Here is a 20,866-nt window from a genome sequence, read left to right on the forward strand (position 1 = left end):
GCCCCTGGCCCGGTTACCCTCAGTCCCCAGTTCTGGTTACTCTCAGTCCCCAGTTCCGGTTACTCTCAGTCGCCAACCCCGGTTACTCTCAGTCTCCAGTCCCGGTTACTGTCAGTCCCCGATCCCGGTTACTCTCAGTCCCCAGCCTTGGTTACCCTCAGTCCCCAGTCCCGGTTACTCTCAGTCCCTGAACCGGTTACTCTCAGTCCCTAGTCCCGGTTAATCTCACTCCCCAGTCCCGGTTATTCTCAGTCCCCAGTCCCGGTTACTCTCAGTTCCCAGTCCCAGTTACTCTCAGTCCCGAGTCCCAGTTACTCGCACTCCCCAGTCCCGGTTACTCTCAGTCCCCGGTCCCGACTTCTCTCAGTCCCCGGCATGGTTATTCTCAGTCCCCAGTCCCGGTTATTCTCAGTCCCCAGTCCCCGTTACTGTCAGTCCCTAGTCTCGGTTACTTTCAGTCCCCGGCCCGGTTAATCTCAGTCCCCGATCCGGTTACTCTCTGTCGCCAGTCCCGGCTGCTCTCAGGTCCCAGTCCCGGTTAAACTCAGTCCCCAGTCCCGGTTATTCTCAGTCCCGAGAACCCGTTACTGTCAGTCACTAGTCTCGGTTACTTTCAGTCCCCGGCCCGGCTAATCTCAGTCCCCGATCCGGTTACTCTCTGTCGCCAGTCCCGGCTGCTCTCAGGTCCCAGTCCCGGTTAAACTCAGTCCCCGGTCCCGGTTACTCTCAGTCCCCGGCCCCAGTTACTCTCACTCTCCAACCCCGGTTACTCTCAGTCCCCTGTCCCGGTTTCTCTCAGTCCCCACTCCCGGTTACTCTCAGTCCCCACTCCCGGTTTCTCTCAGTCCCCACTCCCAGTTACTCTCACTCCCCAACCCCGGTTGCTCTCAGTCCCCGGCCCCGGTTACTCTCACTCCCCAACCCCGGTTACTCTCAATCCCCAGTCCCGGTTTCTCTCAGTCCCCACTCCCGGTTACTCTCAATCCCCACTCCCGGTTACTTTCAATCTCCGGCACCGGTTATTCTCAGTCCCCAACCCGGATACTCTCAGTACCCGGTCCCGGTTACTCTCAGTCCCCGGTCTCGGTTACTCTCAGTCCCAATCCCAGTTACTCTCAGTCAGCGGTCCCGGTAACTCTCAGTATCCAGTCTCGGTTATTCTCAGTCCCCAGTCCCGGTTACTCTCAGTGTCCAGTCCCGGTTACTCTCAGTCCCCAGTCTCGGTTACTCTCAGTCCCCAGTCCCAGTTACTTTCAGTCCCCGGCCTGGTTACTCTCAGTCCCCGGCCCGGTTACTCTCAGTCCCCAGCCTTGGTTACCCTCAGTCCTCAGTCCCGGTTACTCTCCGTCCCCAGTCTCGGTTACTCTCAGTCCCCAGTCCCAGTTACTCTCAGTCCCCGGCCTGGTTACTCTCAGTCCCAAGTCCCGGTTACTCTCATTCCCCGGTCCCGGTTTCTCTCAGTCCCCAGTCCTGGTTACTCTCAGTTCCCAGTCCCGGATTCTCTCAGTCCCCAGTCCCGGTTACTCTCAGTCCCTGGCCCGGTTACTCTCAGTCCCCAGTCCTGGTTACTCTCAGTCCCCAGTCCTGGTTACTCTCAGTCCCCAGTTCCGGTTACTCTCAGTCCCCAGTCCCGGTTACTCTCAGTCCCCAGTCCCGGTTACTCTCAGTCCCCAGTCCCGGTTACTCTCAGTCCCCAGTTCTGGTTACTCTCAGTCCCCAGTCCCGGTTACTCTCAGTCCCCAGTCCCGGTTACTCTCAGTCCCCGGTCCCAGTTACTCTCAGTCCCCGGTCCTGGTTACTCTCAGTCGCCAACCCCGGTAACTCTCAGGCCCCGGTCCCAGTTATCCCAGTCCCCAGTCTCGGTTACTCTCAGTCCCCAGTGTCGATTACTCTCAGTCCCCACTGTCGGTTACTCTCAGTTTCCGATCACGGTTACTCTCAGTCCCCCATCATGGTTACTCTCAGTCCCCGGTCCCGGTTACTCTCAGTCCGCGGTCCCGGTTATTCTCAGTCCCCGATCCGGTTACTCTCAGTTCCCAGTCCCGGTTACTCTCCGTCCCCAGTTCCGGTTACTGTCAGTGTCCAGTCCCGTTTACTCTCAGTCCCCATTTCCGGTTACTCTCAGTCCCCGGCCTGGTTCCTCACAGTCCCAAGTCCCGGTTACTCTCAGTCCCCAGTTCCGGTTACTCTCAGTCCCCAGTCCCGGTTACTCACAGTCCCAAGTCCCGGTTACTCTCAGTCCCCGGTCCCGGATTCTCTCAGTCCCCAGTCCCAGTTACTCTCAGTCCCCAGTCCCGGTTACTCTCAGTCCCTGGTCCGGTTACTCTCAGTCCCCAGCCTTGGTTACCCTCAGTCCTCAGTCCCGGTTACTCTCAGTCTCCAGTCCCAGTTACTGTCAGTTCCTAGTCCCGGGTACTCTCAGTCCCCGACCCGGTTACTCTCAGTCCCTAGTCCCGGTTACTCTCCGTCCCCAGTCCCGGTTATTCTCAGTCCCTTGTCCCGTTTAATCTCAGTCCCCTCTCCCAGTTACTCTCAGTCCCCGGTCCCGACTTCTCTCAGGCCCCGGCACAGTTATTCTCAGTCCCCACTCCCGGTTATTCTCAGTCCCCAGTCCCGGTTACTCTCAGTTCCCAGTCCCGGTTGCTCTCAGTCCCCAGTCCCAGTTACTCTCAGCCACCGGTCCCGGTTACTCTCAGTCCCCAGTCCCGGTTACTCTCAGTCCCAAGTCCCGGTTACTCTCAGCCCCCGGCCCGGTTACTCTCAGTCTCCGGCCCGGTTACTCTCAATCCCCAGTCCCGGTTACACTCAGTCCCCAGTCCCGGTTACTCTTAGTCCCCGGCCCGGTTACTCTCATTCCCAAGTCCCGGTTAATCTCAGCCCCCGGCCCGGTTACTCTCAGTCTCCGGCCCGGTTACTCTCAATCCCCAGTCCCGGTTACACTCAGTCCCCAGTCCCGGTTACTCTCAGTCCCCGGCCCGGTTACTCTCAGTCTCCAGTCCCGGTTACTCTCAGTCCCCGGCCCGGTTACTCTCAGTCCCCAGTCCCGGTTACTCTCAGTCCCCGGCCCGGTTACTCTCAATCCCCAGTCCCGGTTACTCTCAGTCCCAAGTCCCGGTTACTCTTAGTCCCCGGCCCGTTTACTCTCAGTCCCCGGTCCCGGTTACTGTCAGTTCCCAGTCCCGGTTACACTCAGTCACCGGCCCGTTTAGTCTCAGTTCCCAGTCCCGGTTACTCTCAGTCCCCAGTCCCTGTTACTCTCAGTTCCCAGGTACGGTTACTCTCAGTTCCCGGTCCCGGTTACTCTCAGTTCCCAGTCCCAGTTACTCTCAGTCCCAAGTCCCAGTTACTCTCAGCCCCCGGTCCCAGTTACTCCCAGTTCCCAGTCCCGGTTACTCTCAGTCCCCAGTCCCTGTTACTCTCAGTTCCCAGGTACGGTTACTCACAGTTCCCGGTCCCAGTTACTCTCAGTACCCAGTCCTGGTTACTCTCAGTCCCCAGTCCCGGATTCTCTCAGTACCCAGTCCCGGTTACTCTCTGTCCCCGGTCCCGGTTACTCTCAGTCCTCCGTCCCGGTTTCTCTCAGTCCCCAGTCCCGGTTACTCTCAGTCCCCAGTCCCGGTTACTCTCAGTACACAGTCCTGGTTACTCTCAGTCCCCAGTCCCGGATTCTCTCAGTACCCAGTCCCGGATTCTCTCAGTGCCCAGTCCCGGTTACTCTCAGTCCCCGACCCCGGTTACTCTCAGTCTCCAGTCCCGGTTGCTGTCAGTCCCCGATCCCGGTTATTCTCAGTCCCCAGCCTTGGTTACCCTCAGTCCCCAGTCCCGGTTACTCTCACTCCCTGACCCGGTTACTCTCAGTCCCTAGTCTCGGTTACTCTCCGTCCCCAGTTCCGGTTATTCTCAGTCCCCAGTCCCGGTTATTCTCAGTCCCCAGTCCCGGTTACTCTCAGTCCCCATTGCTGGTTACTCTCTGTCCCCAGTCCCGGTTACTCTCTGTCCCCAGTCCCGGTTACTCTCAGTTCCCAGTCCCAGTTACTCTCAGTCCTGAGTCCCAGTTACTCTCACACCCCAGTCCCGGTTACTCTCAGTCCCCGGTCCCAACTTCTCTCAGTCCCCAGCATGGTTATTCTCAGTCCCCAGTCCCGGTTATTCTCAGTCCCCAGTCCCCGTTACTGTCAGTCACTAGTCTCGGTTACTTTCAGTCCCCGGCCCGGTTAATCTCAGTCCCCGATCCGGTTACTCTCTGTCGCCAGTCCCGGCTGCTCTCAGGTCCCAGTCCCGGTTAAACTCAGTCCCCGGTCCCGGTTACTCTCAGTCCCCGGCCCCAGTTACTCTCACTCTCCAACCCCGGTTACTCTCCGTCCCCTGTCCCGGTTTCTCTCAGTCCCCACTCCCGGTTACTCTCAGTCCCCACTCCCGGTTTCTCTCAGTCCCCACTCCCGGTTACTCTCACTCCCCAACCCCGGTTACTCTCAGTCCCCAGTCCCGGTTTCTCTCAGTCCCCACTCCCGGTTACTCTCAGTCCCCACTCTCGGTTACTCTCAGTCCCCACTCCCGGCTACTTTCAATCTCCGGCACCGGTTATTCTCAGTCCCCAACCCAGATACTCTCAGTACCCGGTCCCGGTTACTCTCAGTCCCCGGTCTCGGTTAATCTCAGTCCCAATCCCGGTTACTCTCAGTGTCCAGTCCCGGTTACTCTCAGTCCCCAGTCTCGGTTACTCTCAGTCCCCAGTCCCAGTTACTCTCAGTCCCCGGCCTGGTTACTCTCAGTCCCCGGCCCAGTTACTCTCAGTTCCCAGCCTTGGTTACCCTCAGTCCTCAGTCCCGGTTACTCTCAGTCCCCAGTCTCGGTTACTCTCAGTCCCCAGTCCCAGTTACTCTCAGTCCCCGGCCTGGTTACTCTCAGTCCCAAGTCCCGGTTCCTCTCAGTCCCCGACCCGTTTACTAGCAGTCCCCGGTCCCGGTTTCTCTCAGTCCCCAGTCCTGGTTACTCTCAGTCCCCGGTCCCGGTTTCTCTCAGTCCCCAGTCCCGGTTACTCTCAGCCCCTGGCCCGGTTACCCTCAGTCCCCAGTTCTGGTTACTCTCAGTCCCCAGTTCCGGTTACTCTCAGTCGCCAACCCCGGTTACTCTCAGTCTCCAGTCCCGGTTACTGTCAGTCCCCGATCCCGGTTACTCTCAGTCCCCAGCCTTGGTTACCCTCAGTCCCCAGTCCCGGTTACTCTCAGTCCCTGAACCGGTTACTCTCAGTCCCTAGTCCCGGTTAATCTCACTCCCCAGTCCCGGTTATTCTCAGTCCCCAGTCCCGGTTACTCTCAGTTCCCAGTCCCAGTTACTCTCAGTCCCGAGTCCCAGTTACTCGCACTCCCCAGTCCCGGTTACTCTCAGTCCCCGGTCCCGACTTCTCTCAGTCCCCGGCATGGTTATTCTCAGTCCCCAGTCCCGGTTATTCTCAGTCCCCAGTCCCCGTTACTGTCAGTCCCTAGTCTCGGTTACTTTCAGTCCCCGGCCCGGTTAATCTCAGTCCCCGATCCGGTTACTCTCTGTCGCCAGTCCCGGCTGCTCTCAGGTCCCAGTCCCGGTTAAACTCAGTCCCCAGTCCCGGTTATTCTCAGTCCCGAGAACCCGTTACTGTCAGTCACTAGTCTCGGTTACTTTCAGTCCCCGGCCCGGCTAATCTCAGTCCCCGATCCGGTTACTCTCTGTCGCCAGTCCCGGCTGCTCTCAGGTCCCAGTCCCGGTTAAACTCAGTCCCCGGTCCCGGTTACTCTCAGTCCCCGGCCCCAGTTACTCTCACTCTCCAACCCCGGTTACTCTCAGTCCCCTGTCCCGGTTTCTCTCAGTCCCCACTCCCGGTTACTCTCAGTCCCCACTCCCGGTTTCTCTCAGTCCCCACTCCCAGTTACTCTCACTCCCCAACCCCGGTTGCTCTCAGTCCCCGGCCCCGGTTACTCTCACTCCCCAACCCCGGTTACTCTCAATCCCCAGTCCCGGTTTCTCTCAGTCCCCACTCCCGGTTACTCTCAATCCCCACTCCCGGTTACTTTCAATCTCCGGCACCGGTTATTCTCAGTCCCCAACCCGGATACTCTCAGTACCCGGTCCCGGTTACTCTCAGTCCCCGGTCTCGGTTACTCTCAGTCCCAATCCCAGTTACTCTCAGTCAGCGGTCCCGGTAACTCTCAGTATCCAGTCTCGGTTATTCTCAGTCCCCAGTCCCGGTTACTCTCAGTGTCCAGTCCCGGTTACTCTCAGTCCCCAGTCTCGGTTACTCTCAGTCCCCAGTCCCAGTTACTTTCAGTCCCCGGCCTGGTTACTCTCAGTCCCCGGCCCGGTTACTCTCAGTCCCCAGCCTTGGTTACCCTCAGTCCTCAGTCCCGGTTACTCTCCGTCCCCAGTCTCGGTTACTCTCAGTCCCCAGTCCCAGTTACTCTCAGTCCCCGGCCTGGTTACTCTCAGTCCCAAGTCCCGGTTACTCTCAGTCCCCGGTCCCGGTTTCTCTCAGTCCCCAGTCCTGGTTACTCTCAGTTCCCAGTCCCGGATTCTCTCAGTCCCCAGTCCCGGTTACTCTCAGTCCCTGGCCCGGTTACTCTCAGTCCCCAGTCCTGGTTACTCTCAGTCCCCAGTCCTGGTTACTCTCAGTCCCCAGTTCCGGTTACTCTCAGTCCCCAGTCCCGGTTACTCTCAGTCCCCAGTCCCGGTTACTCTCAGTCCCCAGTCCCGGTTACTCTCAGTCCCCAGTTCTGGTTACTCTCAGTCCCCAGTCCCGGTTACTCTCAGTCCCCAGTCCCGGTTACTCTCAGTCCCCGGTCCCAGTTACTCTCAGTCCCCGGTCCTGGTTACTCTCAGTCGCCAACCCCGGTAACTCTCAGGCCCCGGTCCCAGTTATCCCAGTCCCCAGTCTCGGTTACTCTCAGTCCCCAGTGTCGATTACTCTCAGTCCCCACTGTCGGTTACTCTCAGTTTCCGATCACGGTTACTCTCAGTCCCCCATCATGGTTACTCTCAGTCCCCGGTCCCGGTTACTCTCAGTCCGCGGTCCCGGTTATTCTCAGTCCCCGATCCGGTTACTCTCAGTTCCCAGTCCCGGTTACTCTCCGTCCCCAGTTCCGGTTACTGTCAGTGTCCAGTCCCGTTTACTCTCAGTCCCCATTTCCGGTTACTCTCAGTCCCCGGCCTGGTTCCTCACAGTCCCAAGTCCCGGTTACTCTCAGTCCCCAGTTCCGGTTACTCTCAGTCCCCAGTCCCGGTTACTCACAGTCCCAAGTCCCGGTTACTCTCAGTCCCCGGTCCCGGATTCTCTCAGTCCCCAGTCCCAGTTACTCTCAGTCCCCAGTCCCGGTTACTCTCAGTCCCTGGTCCGGTTACTCTCAGTCCCCAGCCTTGGTTACCCTCAGTCCTCAGTCCCGGTTACTCTCAGTCTCCAGTCCCAGTTACTGTCAGTTCCTAGTCCCGGGTACTCTCAGTCCCCGACCCGGTTACTCTCAGTCCCTAGTCCCGGTTACTCTCCGTCCCCAGTCCCGGTTATTCTCAGTCCCTTGTCCCGTTTAATCTCAGTCCCCTCTCCCAGTTACTCTCAGTCCCCGGTCCCGACTTCTCTCAGGCCCCGGCACAGTTATTCTCAGTCCCCACTCCCGGTTATTCTCAGTCCCCAGTCCCGGTTACTCTCAGTTCCCAGTCCCGGTTGCTCTCAGTCCCCAGTCCCAGTTACTCTCAGCCACCGGTCCCGGTTACTCTCAGTCCCCAGTCCCGGTTACTCTCAGTCCCAAGTCCCGGTTACTCTCAGCCCCCGGCCCGGTTACTCTCAGTCTCCGGCCCGGTTACTCTCAATCCCCAGTCCCGGTTACACTCAGTCCCCAGTCCCGGTTACTCTTAGTCCCCGGCCCGGTTACTCTCATTCCCAAGTCCCGGTTAATCTCAGCCCCCGGCCCGGTTACTCTCAGTCTCCGGCCCGGTTACTCTCAATCCCCAGTCCCGGTTACACTCAGTCCCCAGTCCCGGTTACTCTCAGTCCCCGGCCCGGTTACTCTCAGTCTCCAGTCCCGGTTACTCTCAGTCCCCGGCCCGGTTACTCTCAGTCCCCAGTCCCGGTTACTCTCAGTCCCCGGCCCGGTTACTCTCAATCCCCAGTCCCGGTTACTCTCAGTCCCAAGTCCCGGTTACTCTTAGTCCCCGGCCCGTTTACTCTCAGTCCCCGGTCCCGGTTACTGTCAGTTCCCAGTCCCGGTTACACTCAGTCACCGGCCCGTTTAGTCTCAGTTCCCAGTCCCGGTTACTCTCAGTCCCCAGTCCCTGTTACTCTCAGTTCCCAGGTACGGTTACTCTCAGTTCCCGGTCCCGGTTACTCTCAGTTCCCAGTCCCAGTTACTCTCAGTCCCAAGTCCCAGTTACTCTCAGCCCCCGGTCCCAGTTACTCCCAGTTCCCAGTCCCGGTTACTCTCAGTCCCCAGTCCCTGTTACTCTCAGTTCCCAGGTACGGTTACTCACAGTTCCCGGTCCCAGTTACTCTCAGTTCCCAGTCCCAGTTACTCTCAGTCCCAAGTCCCGGTTACTCTCAGCCCCCGGTCCCAGTTACTCTCAGTCCCCGGTCCCGGTTTCTCTCACTCTCTGGCCCTGGTTACTCCCACTCCCAGCCATCTCCCAGGAGTTGCCTGCAGACACAAGTTACCGAGTAGCAGCTGATATAATCGTCGCATTTCCCAGCTTCTCAGCCAGCAGTGAAAAGTGGGTGATGTATTCGTCGCTGCGGAGACGACAGGGACGGGGCGGCGCCTTCTCGATATAGGGGCTTCCCACTCCAACTTCCAGGGTGATATAGTTGACCTCCAACCTCCTCTGCAGGCTACGGGCCTGCTCAACGAACCAGTCCACCGCCTCCTCACTGCTGACGTTCAGCTTCACAGCAAACCTTCCCCTCCACTTCATCAAGAGGGGGCCCTGGGCAAAATAGGGACACAAAGGGGTTAGGGCCTATTACACAGGGGTGCCAACAGCACAGAGGTTGGGACGGCAAGCTCAGTAATGAAAGATCCAGAGTAAAGCTCCCTCTAAATTGTCCCATCAAACACTCCCAGGGCAGGTACAGCTCGGGTTAGATACAGCGTAAAGCTCCCTCTACACTGTCCCATCGAACACTCCCAGGGCAGGTACAGCTCGGTTTAGATACAGAGTAAATCTCCCTCTACACTGTCCCAGCAAACACTCCCAGGGAAGACACAGCACGGGTTAGGTACAGCGTAAAGCTCCCTCTACACTGTCCCATCGAACACTCCCAGGGCAGGTACAGCTCGGTTTAGATACAGAGTAAATCTCCCTCTACACTGTCCCATCAAACACTTCCAGGACTGGTACGGCATGGGTTAGATACAGGGTAAAGCTCCCTCTACACAGTCCCATCAAAACTCCCAGGGCAGGTACAGCACAGGTAAGACACAGGGTAAAGCTCCCTCAACACTGTCCCATCAAACACTTCCAGGACTGGTACAGCATGGGTTAGATACAGGGTAAAGCTCCCTCTACACTGTCCCATCAAATATTTCCAGGGCAGGTACAGCACGGATTAGATACAGAGTAAAGCTCCCTCTACACTGTCCCATCAAACACTCCCAGGGCAGGTACAGCACGGGTTAGATACAGAGTAAAGCTCCCTCTACACTGTCCCATCAAACATTCCCAGGGCAGGTACAACTCGGGTTAGATACAGAGTAAAGCTTCCTCTACATTGTCCCATCAAACACTTCCTGGGCAGGTATAGCTCAGGTTAGATACAGAATAAAGTTCCCTCTACACTGTCCCATTAAAAACACTCCCAGGGCAGTTACAGCATGGGTTAGGTATTGAGTAAAGCTCCCTCTGCACTGTCCCATCGAACACTCCCAGGGCAGGTACAGCACGGGTTAGATATTGAGTAAAGCTCTCTCTACACTGTCCCATCAAACACTCCCAGGGCAGGTAGAGCATGGGTTAGATACAGAGTAAAACTCCCCCTACACTGTCCCATCAAATACTTCCAGGACTAGTACAGCATGAGTTAGACACAGAGTAAAGCTCCTTCTACACTGTCCCATCAAACATTCACAGGGCAGGTACAGCACGTGATAGATACAGAGTAAAGCTCCCTCTACACAGTCCCATCAAACACTCCCTGAGCAGGTACAGCACGGCTTCGATACAGAGTAAAGCTCCCTCTACTAAGTCCCATCAAACACTCCCAGAGCAGGTACAGCAGGGGTTAGATACAGAGTAAAACTCCCTCAACACTGTCCCATCAAACACCTCCAGGACTGGTGCAGCATGGGTTAGATACAGAGTAAAGCTCCCTCTACACTGTACCATCAAACACTCCCAGGGCAGGTGCAGCATAGGTTAGATATTGAGTAAAGCTCCCTCTGCACTGTCCCATCAAACACTCCCAGGGCAGGTACAGCAGGGGTTAGAAACAGAGTAAAGCTCCCTCTGCACTGTCCCATCAAACACTCCCAGGGCAGGTACAGCACGGGTTAGATACAGAATAAAACTCCCCCTAATCTGTCCTATCAAATACTCCCAGGGCAGGTACAGCACGGGTAAGATACAGAGTAAAGCTCCCTCTAAATTGTCCCATCAAACACTCCCAGGGCTGGTACAGCTCAGGTTAGATACAGATTAAAGCTCCCTCTACACCATTAGGGACCAAAGTGGCAATCTGTGTGTAGAGCCAGATGATGTAGGCGGGGTTTTAAATGAATTTTTTGCATCTGTGTTCACTATGGAGAAAGACGATGCAGACATAGAAATCGGGCAAGGGGGCTGTGACATACTTGAACATATTAGCATCGAGAGGGAGGAGGTGCTAGCGGTTTTAGCAGGCCAAAAAGTGGATAAATCCCCAGGCCCGGACGAGATGTATCCCAGGCTGCTGTGGGAGGCAAAGGAGGAGATTGCAGGGGCTCTGACACAAATTTTCAGAACCTCTCTGGCCACAGGGGATGTACCAGAGGACTGGAGAACAGCTAACGTAGTACCATTATACAAGAAGGGTAGCAGGGATAAACCAGGGAATTACAGGCCAGTGAGCCTAACATCTGTGGTAGGGAAATTATTGGAAAAAATTCTGAGGGACAAAATTAGTCTCCACTTGGAGAGGCAAGGATTAATCGGGGATAGTCAGCATGGCTTTGTCAAGGGTAAATCATGTCTGACAAATCTGATTGAATTTTTCGAGGGGGTGACTCGGGGGGTGGATGAGGGAAATGCTGTGGATGTGGTTTACATGGACTTCAGTAAAGCTTTTGACAAAGTCCCGCATAGGAGACTGGTCAAGAAGGTAAGAGCCCATGGGATCCAGGGTGCCTTGGCGCGTTGGATCCTAAACTGGCTGAGTGGCAGGAGGCAGAGGGTGATGGTCGAAGGTTGCTTTTGTGATTGGAAGCCTGTGTCCAGTGGGGTACCTCGGGGATCGGTGCTGGGTCCCTTGTTGTTTGTGATCTACATAAATGATTTGGATGAGAATGTAAAAGGTATGATCAGTAAGTTCGCAGATGACACGAAAATTGGTGGGGTGGTAAATTGTGAGGAGGAAAGCCTCAGGCTACAGGACGATATAAACGGGTTGGTCAGATGGGCGGAAAAGTGGCAAATGGAATTTAACCCTGAAAAGTGCGAGGTGATGCATTTTGGACGGACAAATAAGGCAAGGGAATACACAATGAGTGGTAGGACCCTAGGAAGTACAGAGGGTCAGAGGGACCTTGGTGTACATGTACATAGATCCCTGAAGGCAGCGGAACAGGTAGATAAGGTGGTTAAAAAGGCATATGGGATACTTGCCTTCATTAGCCGAGGCATAGAATATAAGAGCAGGGAGGTTATGATGGAGCTGTACAAAACGCTGGTGAGGCCACAGCTGGAGTACTGTGTGCAGTTCTGGTCGCCTCACTATAGGAAGGATGTGATTGCTTTGGAGAGGGTGCAGAGAAGATTCACCAGGATGCTACCTGGGATGGAGCGCCTCAGCTATGAAGAGAGGCTGGACAGGCTGGGGTTGTTTTCCTTGGAGCAAAGAAGGCTGAGGGGGGACCTGATTGAGGTGTACAAAATGATGAGGGGCATAGATAGGGTAGATAAAGAGGAACTTTTCCCCTTAGTAGGGGGGTCAATAACAAGGGGGCATAGATTCAGGGTAAGGGGCAGGAGGTTTAGAGGGGATTTGAGGAGGAACTTTTTCACCCAGAGGGTGGTTGGAATGTGGAACTCAATGCCTGAAAGGGTGGTAGAGGCAGGAACCCTCACAACATTCAAGAAGCATTTGGATGAGCACTTGAAATGCCATTGCATACAAGGCTATGGACCAAATGCTGGAAAATGGGATTAGACTGGACAGGGATGGATGGGCGGCGCAGACACGATGGGCCGAAGGGCCTCTTTCTGTGCTGTAAAACTCTATGACTCTATGACTCTACACTGTCCCATCAAACACTCCCAAGGGCAGGTACAGCATGTGTTAGATACAGAGTAAAGCTCCCTCTACACTGTCGTATCAAAAACTTCCAGGACAGGTACAGCACGGGTTAGATACAGAGTAAAGCTCTCTCTACACTGTCCCATCAAACACTCCCAGGGCAGGTACAGCATGTGTTAGATACAGGGTAAAGCTCCCTCTACACTGTCCCATCAAACACTCCCAGGGCAGGTACAGCATGTGTTAGATACAGGGTAAAGCTCCCTCTACACTGTCCCATCAAACACTCCCAGGGCAGGTACAGCAGGGGTTAGAAACAGAGTAAAACTCCCTCTACACTGTCCCATGAAACACTCCCAGGGCAGGTAGAGCATGGATTAGATACAGAGTAAAACTCCCTCTACACTGTCCCATCAAATACTTCCAGGACTAGTACAGCATGAGTTAGACACAGAGTAAAGCTCCTTCTACACTGTCCCATCAAACATTCACAGGGCAGGTACAGCACGTGTTAGAGACAGTGTAAAGCTCCCTCTACTAAGTCCCATCAAACACTCCCTGAGCAGGTACAGCATGGGTTAGATACAGAGTAAAACTCTCTCCACAGTGTCCCATCAACTACTCCCAGGGCAGGTACAGCACACGTTAGATACAGAGGAAAGCTCCTATACACAGTCCCATCAAAACTCCCAGGGCAGGTACAGCATGGGTTAGACACAGGGTAAAGCTCCCTCTGCACTGTCCCATCAAACACTTCCAGGATTGGTACAGCATGGGTTAGATACAGGGTAAATCTCCCTCTACACTGTCCCATCAAACATTTAAAGGGCAGGTACAGCATGGATTAGATACAGAGTAAAGCTCCCTCTACACTGTACCATCAAACACTCCCAGGGCAGGTACAGCATGGGTTAGATATTGAGTAAAGCTCCCTCTGCACTGTCCCATCAAACACTCCCAGGGCAGGCACAGCTCGGGTTAGATACAGAGTAAAGCTCCCTCTACACTGTACCATCAAACACTCCCAGGGCCAGTACAGCATGGGTTAGATATTGAGTAAAGCTCCCTCTGCACTGTCCCATCAAACACTCCCAGGGCAGGTACAGCTCGGGTTAGATACACAGTAAAGCTCCCTCTACATTGTCCCATCAAACACTCCCATGGCAGGTACAGCTCAGGTTAGATCTAGAGTAAAGCTTCCTCTACACTGTCTCATCAAACACTCCCAGGGCAGGTACAGCTCTGGTTAGATACAGAATAAAGTTCCCTCTACACTGTCCCATTAAACACTCCCAGGGCAGTTACAGCACAGGTTAGATACAGATACAAGGTAAAGCTCCCTCTACACTGTCGCATCAAACACTCCCAGGGCAGGTACAGCACTGGTTAGATAGAGTAAAGCTCCCTCTACACTGTCACGTCCAACACTCCCAGGGCCGGCACAGTACGGGTTAATTATAGAGTAAAGCTCTCTCTACACTGTCCCATCATTCACTCCAAGGGCAGGTGCAGCATGTGTTAGATACAGAGTAAAACTCCCTCTACACTGTACCATCAAACACTCCCAGGGCAGGTACAGCATGGGTTAGATATTGAGTAAAGCTCCCTCTGCACTGTCCCATCAAACACTCCCAGGGCAGGCACAGCTCGGATTAGATACAGAGTAAAGCTCCCTCTACACTGTACCATCAAACACTCTCAGGGCCAGTACAGCATGGGTTAGATATTGAGTAAAGCTCCCTCTGCACTGTCCCATCAAACACTCCCAGGGCAGGTACAGCTCAGGTTAGATACACAGTAAAGCTCCCTCTACATTGTCCCATCAAACACTCCCAGGGCAGGTACAGCTCAGGTTAGATCTAGAGTAAAGCTTCCTCTACACTGTCTCATCAAACACTCCCAGGGCAGGTACAGCTCTGGTTAGATACAGAATAAAGTTCCCTCTACACTGTCCCATTAAACACTCCCAGGGCAGTTACAGCACAGGTTAGATACAGATACAGGGTAAAGCTCCCTCTACACTGTCGCATCAAACACTCCCAGGGCAGGTACAGCACTGGTTAGATAGAGTAAAGCTCCCTCTACTCTGTCACGTCCAACACTCCCAGGGCCGGCACAGCACGGGTTAATTATAGAGTAAAGCTCTCTCTACACTGTCCCATCATTCACTCCAAGGGCAGGTGCAGCATGTGTTAGGTACAGAGTAAAACTCCCTCTACACTGTCCCATCAAACACTCCCAGGGCAGGTACAGCAGGGGTTAGAAACAGAGTAAAGCTCCCTCTACACTGTCCCATCAAACACTCCCAGTGCAGTTACAGCACGGGTTAGATACAGAGTAAAGCTCCCTCTACACTGTCCCATCAAACACTCCCAGTGCAGTTACAGCACGGGTTAGATACAGAGTAAAGCTCCCTCTACACTGTCCCATCAAACACTCCCAGGGCAGGTACAGCACGGGTTAGATACAGAGTAAAGCTCCCTCTACACTGTCCCATCAAACACTCCCAGTGCAGTTACAGCACGGGTTAGATACAGAGTAAAGCTCCCTCTACACTGTCCCATCAAACACTCCCAGGGCAGGTACAGCACGGGTTAGATACAGAGTAAAGCTCCCTCTACACTGTCCCATCAAACACTCCCAGGGCAGGTACAGCACGGGTTAGATATGGAGTAAAGCTCCCTCTACACTGTCCCATCAAACAGTCACAGGACAGATACATAAGAACGTAAGAGCATAAGAAATTTGAGCAGGAGTAGGCGATTTGGCCCTTCGAGCCTGCTCCGCCATTCAATCAGATCATGGCTGATCTTCCAACTCATCTCCTAGTTCCTGCACTATCCCCATATCCCTTGATTCCATTAATATTCAAAAATCTATTGATCTCTATATTGAATATGCTCAATGACTGAGCCTCCACAGCCCTCTGGGGTAGAGAATTCCAAAGATTCACCACCCTCTGAGTGAATGAATTTCTCCTCATTTCAGTCCTAAATGTCGACCCCTTATTCTGAGACTGTGACCCCGGTTCTAGACTCCCCAGCCAGGGGAAACATCCTCCCTGCATCTACCCTGTCAAGCCCTGTAAGAATTTTGTATGTTTCAATGAGATCACCTCTCATTCTTGTAAACTCTAGAGAATATAGGCCTAGTCTACTCAATCTCTCCTCATAGGACAATCCCCCCATCCCAGGAACCAGTCTGGTGAACCTTCGTTGCACTCCCTCTATGGCAAGTATATCCTTCCTTAGGTAAGGAGACCAAAACTGTACACAATACTCCAGGTGTGGTCTCACCAGGGCCCTGTATAATTGCAGTAAGACGTCTTTACTCTTATACTCAAATCCTCTTGTAATAAAGGCCAACATACCATTTGCTTTCCTAATTGCTTGCTGTACCTGCATGTTAACTTTCAGTGATTTGTGTACAAGGACACCCAGGTCCCTCTGAACACCAACATTTCCCAATCTCTCACCATTTAAAAAATACTCTGCTTTTCTATTTTTCCTACCAAAGTGGATAACTTCACATTTCTCCACATAATATTCTATTTGTCATGTTCCTGCCCACTCAATTCAATTCAATTCAATTCAATTCAAATCGCTTTATTGGCATGACAAGTTACATCTTATGTTGCCAAAGCATCGAAAAACATTCATGTTTGTACACAAAAATACAGATCTATCCATACAGTGTATAAACAGATATATCCCTGAGTGTATAAATACACTTTCATATAATTTATATATACTCTTTTCTTATATTTAGTGGTTGTCCCTCTGTTTATGGCAAGCTGTAACATAGTGTGCCGCTAGTGTTACACAATTTCTCTCTTCCCCTAGTAGGTATGGGAGTTTTTGGTCGTCATTCAAATTTCTGAATTCTGGGCATATGTTGGTGAATTTTGGGTAGAAATTCTCCCTTATGCCCTGATATTTTCTACAAGCTGTGAGGAAGTGCATCTCTGTCTCCACCACTCCCTGACTGCAGTGAGAGCATATCCTGTCCTCTCTTGGTAGCCGGGTCTGCCTGTGTCTACCTTTTTCAATCGCCAGGCTATGTTCACTAAGTCTGTACATTGTCAAGGTTTTTCTCAGTTTGCTATCCTTTACCATGGTCAGGTAATCAGCCATGTTGTATTGTCTGTTTAGGGCCAAGTAGCAATTGAGTTTGCTTTGGGTTTTTGTTGTTTCTGCCCAATATGACAGATATTTTTCCTTTTGCTTAGCGACAATTGTGTTGGGTCGAATTCTTTGTGTTACGCTGTCACTGTCCTGGGGCTGGTTATTGTTAGTAGTGTTAGTAGTTACTTCACTGAGTCCCAGGACTAGTTGACTGAGGGTATTCTTCTTTATGGTCCTCTCTTGGCATTTCAGGGCTTCGTAATGATAGCATTGGGGGTTGCTCATTTCTAGGTGTTTCCAAAATGTGGTGGCTCTTTTTTGGATAGTGATTATTAATGGATATTGGCCTAGTTCTGCCCTGCATGCATTGTTTACGGTTTTCCTTTGAGTCCGGAGGATACTTTTACAGAATTCTGCATGTAGGATCTCAATTGGGTGTTTGTCCCATTTTGCAAATTCTTAGAGTCACAGAGTCATAGAGTTTTACAGCACAGAAAGAGGCCCTTCGGCCCATCGTGTCTGCGCCACCCATCCATCCCTGGTAATGAGGAGGTCATCTGGATTTGAACCAGGGACCTCTTGATCTGCAGTCAAATGCTCTACCACTGAGCTATACCCCCAGAGCCCTAGTTGTTGTGTTAGCGGTCCCCACACCTCACTGCCATAGAGTGCAATTGGTTCAATTACTGATTTGAAAATTTTGAGCCAAATGCTAATTGGGATTTCTATTTGGATTGATTTTTTAATGGCATAGAAAGCCCTTCTTGCTTTCATCTTTCAGTTTATTCACAGCCAGTTTGAAATTTCCCGTAGATCTGATTTTTAAGCCCAAGTATGTGTAGTTAGTGGTTTGTTCAATTTTGGTTGTTCCTAGTGTGAAATTTATTTTGGGTCCCTGATGTCTGGATCTTTGCTGGAACACAAGGACTTTGGTTTTTTGGGGATTTATTGTCAGGGCCCAAGTCTGGCAGTACGACTCCAGCAGATCCAGGTTCTGCTGTAGACCCTCCTTAGTTGGTGACAGCAGAACCAGGTCGTCTGCATAGAGGAGGAATTTAACCTTGGATTCATATAGGGTGAGGCCGGGTGCTGTAGATTGTTCAAGTAGTTTTGCCAATTCATTTATGTAAATATTAAAGAGTGTTGGTGAGATTGGCGAGCCCTGCGTCACCCCCCGCCCCTGTGGGAAGTATTTTGTTTGTTTGTCTCCAATTTTAACTGCACATTTGTTGTTTGTATACTCACTTAGCCTGTCTATATCCCCTTGAAGCCTCCTTGCATCCTCCTCACAACTTACATTCCCACCCAGCTTTGTATCATCAGCAAACTTGGATATATTACATTTGGTCCCCTCATCCAAATCATTGATATAGATTGTGAATAGCTGAGGCCCAAGCACTGATCCTTGCGGTACCCCACTAGTTACAGCCTGCCAACCCGAAAATTACCCGTTTATTCCTACTCTCTGTTTTCTGTCCGTTAACCAATCCGCAATCCATGCTAGTATATTACCCCCAATCCCATGAGCCCTAATTTTGTTTAATAACCTCTTGTGTGGCACCTTATCGAATGCCTTCTGAAAATCCAAATACACCACATCCACTGGTTCCCCCTTATCTATTCTGCTGGTTACAACCTCATAAAATTCTAACAGATTTGTCAAACCCGATTTCCCTTTCATAAATCCGTGTTGACTCGGCCCAATCCTATTATTATTTTCTAAGTGCCCTGTTACCACGTTCTTAATAATAGATTCTAGCATTTTCCCTAGTACTGATGTCAGGCTAACTGGTCTATAGTTCCCCGTTTTCTCTCTCCCTCCTTTCTTAAATAGTGGGGTTACATTTGCTACCTTCCAATCCGCGGGAACCATTCTAGAATCTATAGATTTTTTGGAAAATGACAACCAATGCATCCACTATCTCTATAGCCAACTCTTTCAAAACCCTAGGATGTAGGCCATCGGGTCCAGGGGATTTATCGGCTTTCAGTCCCATTAATTTCTCCAGTACTACTTTTTTACTAATACTAACTTCTTTCAGTTCCTCATTCTCGCTAGACTCTTGGTTCTCCACTATATCCGGGCAGTTTTTTGCATCTTCTTCCGTGAAGACAGACACAAAGTATTTGGTTAATTTCTCTGCCATTTCCTTATTCACCATTATAATTTCTCCGGTTTCTCCGGTTTCAGCCTGTAAGGGATCCACATTTACTTTTGCTAATCTTTTCCTATTGAAGTTTTTACAGTCTGTTTTTATGTCTCTTGCTAGTTTACTTTCAAATTTTATTTTCCCTTTCTTTATCAATTTCGTGGTCCTCTTTTGCTGAATTCTAAAATCCTCCCAAACCTCAGGCTTACTACTCTTTTTGGCAGCATTATAAGCCTCTTCCTTTGATCTAATACAGTACTATCTTTAACTTCTCTTGTTAGCCATGGTTGGACCACATTTTCTGTGGGGTTTTGTGCCTTAAAGGAATGTATGTTTGTTGTAAATTATGTATTAATTCTCGTCCACTGTCATGCCTTTTAATGTAGTTTCCCAATCTACCTCATACTTCCGTAGTTTGCTTTATTTCGATTGAAGACCCTAGTTTCGGATTTAACGAAGTCACTTTGAATCTCAGTATAAAATTCTATCATATTATGGTCACTCTTCCCTAAAGGCCCCTTTACTACAAGGTTATTAATTAACCATTTCTCATTGCACAATACTAGATCTAAAATAGCCTGTTCCCTAGTTGGTTCCTCAACAAACTGATCTAGGAAACTATCTTGCATACATTCCATGAATTCGTCCTCCACACTATTACTGCAAATTTGGTTTGCCCAGTCTATATGTAGATTAAAGTCCCCCATGTTCACTGTATTACCCTTGTTACATACGCCTCTAATTTCCTGATTTATACTCTGCCCTACAGCACGGGTTAGATACAGAGTACATCTCCCTCTACACTGTCCCATCAAACACTCCCGGGGCAGGTACAGCATGGCTTAGATACAGAGTAAAGCTCCCTCTGCACTGTCCCATCAAACACTCCCAGGGCAGGTACAGCACGGGTTAGATACAGAGTAAAGCTCCCTCTACACTGTCCCATCAAACACTCCCAGGGCAGGTACAGCATGGCTTAGATACAGAGTAAAGCTCCCTCTACACTGTCCCATTAAACACTCCCAGGGCAGGTACAGCACGGGTTAGATACAGAGTAAAGCTCCCTCTACACTGTCCCATTAAACACTCCCAGGGCAGGTACAGCATGGCTTAGATACAGAGTAAAGCTCCCTCTACACTGTCCCATCAAACACTCCCAGGGCAGGTACAGCACGGGGTTAGATACAGAGTAAAGCTCCCTCTACACTGTCCCATCAAACACTCCCAGGACAGGTACAGCACGGGTTAGATACAGAGTAAAGCTCCCTCTACACTGTCCCATTAAACACTCCCAGGGCAGGTACAGCATGGCTTAGATACAGAGTAAAGCTCCCTCTGCATGACCACCCCCTACTGCACCAGTTTGATCTTTCTGTTTCCTGCCAGCCGTCCTGTGGACTGTGAGACTATCTCATCAACGGGTCCAAGATTCGGGGCAGTGCTGTGCTATGCGCCCCCCATAGCCACAAAGCATCTGAAACATCAACTGGCAGACAGATGGGACTTCCAAATCACTGGTCTGGGGTGGACTGGAGCCTGGTGACAGAAAGCTAAGTGTATGCAGTGGTGACATTGCCCAGTCAAGCACTAAATTCTTAACAGCAGTCAAAGGAGAAATTAAAGTAGTAAGTACTGGAGATCCATTTGCCGTTGATGGGAAACTGAGCCAGAAACTCTCCCTCCCTTCCTGTAGGCTCGTCTGGAACTGGTTGGAGTTGATGCTAATGTAAGGGGAGAGCGTGATGGACAACCTCAGCTGACGTAGGTCGAGGTATCTGCTCTGTGGAACTGAAGTCTTCCCCTGGGTGTCAAGCGAACTGTGTTCCTGCAAATGGGAGAGCATCGTAATTAAAGATCAGAGGCAGCATTCGACAATTCAAGCACCAGGGCAGCTGCTGCAGTCAACTGCACAGGCAGAGCCACCGAGATCGTCCAAAACATGGCAGCCTCTCACCCCCTCCGCTAAATTCCGTTAGCTACCAACCAAATTGGAACTGCACCTTCATCTCAGAAACATGGCGAAGTGCTTCACAGCCGCTGAAATTAGGCGTACAGTAAGATCCCACAAACAGCAATAAGTGGAACTACCAGTTAACATACTTTCTTTAAGCGATGAACAGTGGTCTGAACAACATGCTGCTCCTCCTCACATT

At 51.7% G+C, this 20,866-nt stretch overlaps 1 protein-coding gene and 1 non-coding gene across 2 annotated transcripts in view; both read right to left on the minus strand.

The window, feature by feature from the left end:
* LOC147106532 (SITS-binding protein) overlaps positions 1-20,866 on the minus strand; it is a 375,595-nt gene that overhangs the window by 192,467 nt on the left and 162,262 nt on the right. Inside the window, exons 4-5 of the mRNA XM_086007493.1 lie at positions 20,347-20,538; positions 8,669-8,937 (exon numbers count right to left, since the gene is read on the minus strand). Of these exons, the coding sequence (XP_085863619.1) occupies positions 8,669-8,937; positions 20,347-20,538 (461 nt within the window). The remainder of the gene's footprint in view (positions 1-8,668; positions 8,938-20,346; positions 20,539-20,866) is intronic.
* Positions 17,111-17,183, minus strand: trnac-gca (transfer RNA cysteine (anticodon GCA)). Its single transcript has one exon. It is a non-coding gene; the product is annotated as a tRNA-Cys (tRNA).

Source organism: Somniosus microcephalus, chromosome 15, assembly GCF_052327205.1.
Source record: "Somniosus microcephalus isolate GS21.2 chromosome 15, FLI_Smic_1.0, whole genome shotgun sequence".
Taxonomy (NCBI): domain Eukaryota; kingdom Metazoa; phylum Chordata; class Chondrichthyes; order Squaliformes; family Somniosidae; genus Somniosus; species Somniosus microcephalus.